General features: G+C 38.8%; 1 protein-coding gene across 5 annotated transcripts in view; it reads right to left on the bottom strand.

Annotated features, from left to right (window-relative positions):
* Smarca1 (SWI/SNF related, matrix associated, actin dependent regulator of chromatin, subfamily a, member 1) overlaps positions 1-2,551 on the bottom strand; it is a 92,044-nt gene that overhangs the window by 40,474 nt on the left and 49,019 nt on the right. For all 5 annotated transcript variants that reach the window (XM_026784798.1, XM_026784799.1, XM_005358411.3 and 2 more), the window contains one exon: positions 1,541-1,689. In XM_026784798.1, coding sequence (XP_026640599.1) covers positions 1,541-1,689 — 149 coding nt within the window. The remainder of the gene's footprint in view (positions 1-1,540; positions 1,690-2,551) is intronic.

Here is a 2,551-nt window from a genome sequence, read left to right as displayed (position 1 = left end):
CCACACACACACACACACACACACACACACACACACTCACACACAAAATAGTCCTAAAATTTTAACTTGTCTCGAGTATTTAAAAAAATTAAATGTTCCGTTCCCAAATATTTTCACTCAAGGCTTCTTTAAACGACATTTATCAATGAAGATGCAGCTATATTATAATTTCCATTGAGTATCTCTAATGAGAGAAATAGCTAATGCTATCATAAAGGCAAAGTTAAACCAAAACACTCTTTGCATATTGATATAAAGCACAGTAACACAAGATTGCTCTATTACCTTTAAAACAAAAGCGTTTTGAGAATCAATTTGATTTTGAGAACCAAATGAAAAATTCAATAGTTTTTTATTCCCAAAGGTTCATGAGCTGCAAGTTTGGTCCCCATTGTAATGGTATTGAATTGGTGGAATGTCAAAAGATGTTGACTATATGTTTAAGAGAGATTAAGGGTTTTCCCTCAGGAGTAATTGAGATCTCAGAGGCCTGCTTTCTTGGTCTTGTGAGACTAGATTTTCATGACAGTGGGTTGCTATGAAATCAAGTCAGGTTCTTCTGCACACACACTCCCACCATGTAATGCTATCCTCCATAAGGCCCTTACTGGAAGACAAGACTAGCACTAGGCTCTTGCACTTTCAAAAATCTCTTATCCCTATAGTCGGCTTCAGGTACTATGTTATAGGAAGACCAAAGCAACTGAGACAATCTCGAACATGTTTTAAAAGGACCATAGATCTACAAAATCTACACAATGATTAAGTGAAAAGACAAACAACCCAGTTTTGTTACCAAGTAAATTATGGGGGAAATACACAAACAGAGGATGAGTATACGGACAACATAAGGATCAATTGCAATGTACAGACTTTACTTTTTAAAAATAAAAAGGAAAATATTTCTTTAAGTACAACAAACTAGCTATGTAACACTTAAAATTGGAGTAGTTATTGGATATTAAATATCTGATGTTATTAAAAACGTGTTTCTGGTGGGGCAAAGCTGCAATGTCTTTTGTTTTTTTTTAGTATAATTGGTGATAAACACATGGAACTCATTACACCATTCTATCTACCTTTTCTTACGCTTGAAATTAGCTATCATTTGCAGTGGAAAGGGCACATTAGACACACAATTGCAATACTGTAAAACCACTTAGGGTGATTTGACAAAGAATCACCTTAACGTTTCACACAATGTTTACAAAAGACTTTCCAATAGTGCACCGAATCTTAATACAGTGCAAACAAAAAAATCACAAAATGCAGTCTTTCCATGTGCAATTACATACAAAATGGAGAGTGTTTGAGTAAAATATTTTCAAGAAGGCATAAATCACTTAATCTTAAATGGTGTGCCTAGTGTCACTGAGCTAAGAAAAGTAAAGCCCTACCCTATGCCTGCAAATACAATTCTACAAGTTCTTAGGAAGAACCTTGTCTGAAGCATGCAGTTCAGCAGAAATACAACATGTATGGGGAAATATGTGGATTGTAAATAATCCACCTTGAAAATACAATGCTATTTTGAACTAACCTTCTTTTCCCCTCTCTCCAGAATGGTTGTAATATCTTCATCTGTCAGCTCACTTTCTTTACAGGCAAAAACATGGGTGGCTCCATGGCGGATCATTTGCAACATTTCCTCTTTTGCCAGCTTGTTAGATTGTTGGTCAATGAGTCTTCCTGATAGCAGATAAAATTTAGAAACATATTCAATTCTATGTCAAAGAAAGTACAATATAATGGTTCTGATCAGACACAACTGAATTAAATCATACATAAAGCAGCTTTATGAGAAACGTTTGTAGCTCGAATTTTAATTGGTCTTTTTAATAAAAAACGCGAGTCAGATATTAGGAGGTGAAAGCTGAAAGATCAGAGAAACAGAGCAGCCAGCCGCTAGTTCTTACCTCTACGAAGTCCTCAGACCGAATGGGGTATCCCGTCTCTAGGACTTCTCAGATGAATGCCTTCTCTAAGAAACCTCAGACTGATTTTTGAGCTCCTGTCTGCTCCCATTTTATATTCTTCCTCCACCCAGCCATATCCCTTCCTGTCTCCACCTCCTTAGTGATTGGATTAAAGGCCCACAATTCCCAAGTACTGGTATTAAAGGTGTGAGCCAAGACCTCCTGGCTCTGTTTCTCTTTTAGACTGCCTCAATCTATGTAGTCCAGGGTGGCCTTAAACTCGCAGAGGCTTCTGCCTCCAGAGTGCTGGAATTAAAGGTGCGTGCCACCATTGTGTGGCCTCTGTGGCTCTCTCTGATCTTCAAGCAAACTTTATTTGTCAGATCACAAACAAAATATCACTACAAACATTGGTGAGTTTAGTGTTATTTATTTAATAAACGACTACCAGGCCCAGCACCCCTCCCCAACCCTGCCCTGCTCTATGCTAGGACCAGTGCTCAAGAACAGTTTTAAGCTCCTACTCTAAGGCTACCCACCCAGAGCAGTGAGTGCCTGCCTCCCGGGCAGGCCTCAGGGTCCCCTGTAAGGGAGCCCAGGCACCTTCAGCTCCTGCGCCAGGCTTCCTGTGCTCT

The sequence above is a fragment of the Microtus ochrogaster genome, chromosome X (assembly GCF_000317375.1).
Source record: "Microtus ochrogaster isolate Prairie Vole_2 chromosome X, MicOch1.0, whole genome shotgun sequence".
NCBI classification, from domain to species: Eukaryota; Metazoa; Chordata; class Mammalia; order Rodentia; family Cricetidae; genus Microtus; species Microtus ochrogaster.
The sequence above is the reverse complement of the archived record's forward strand: the minus strand, read 5'-3'. Positions and strand labels throughout refer to the sequence as shown.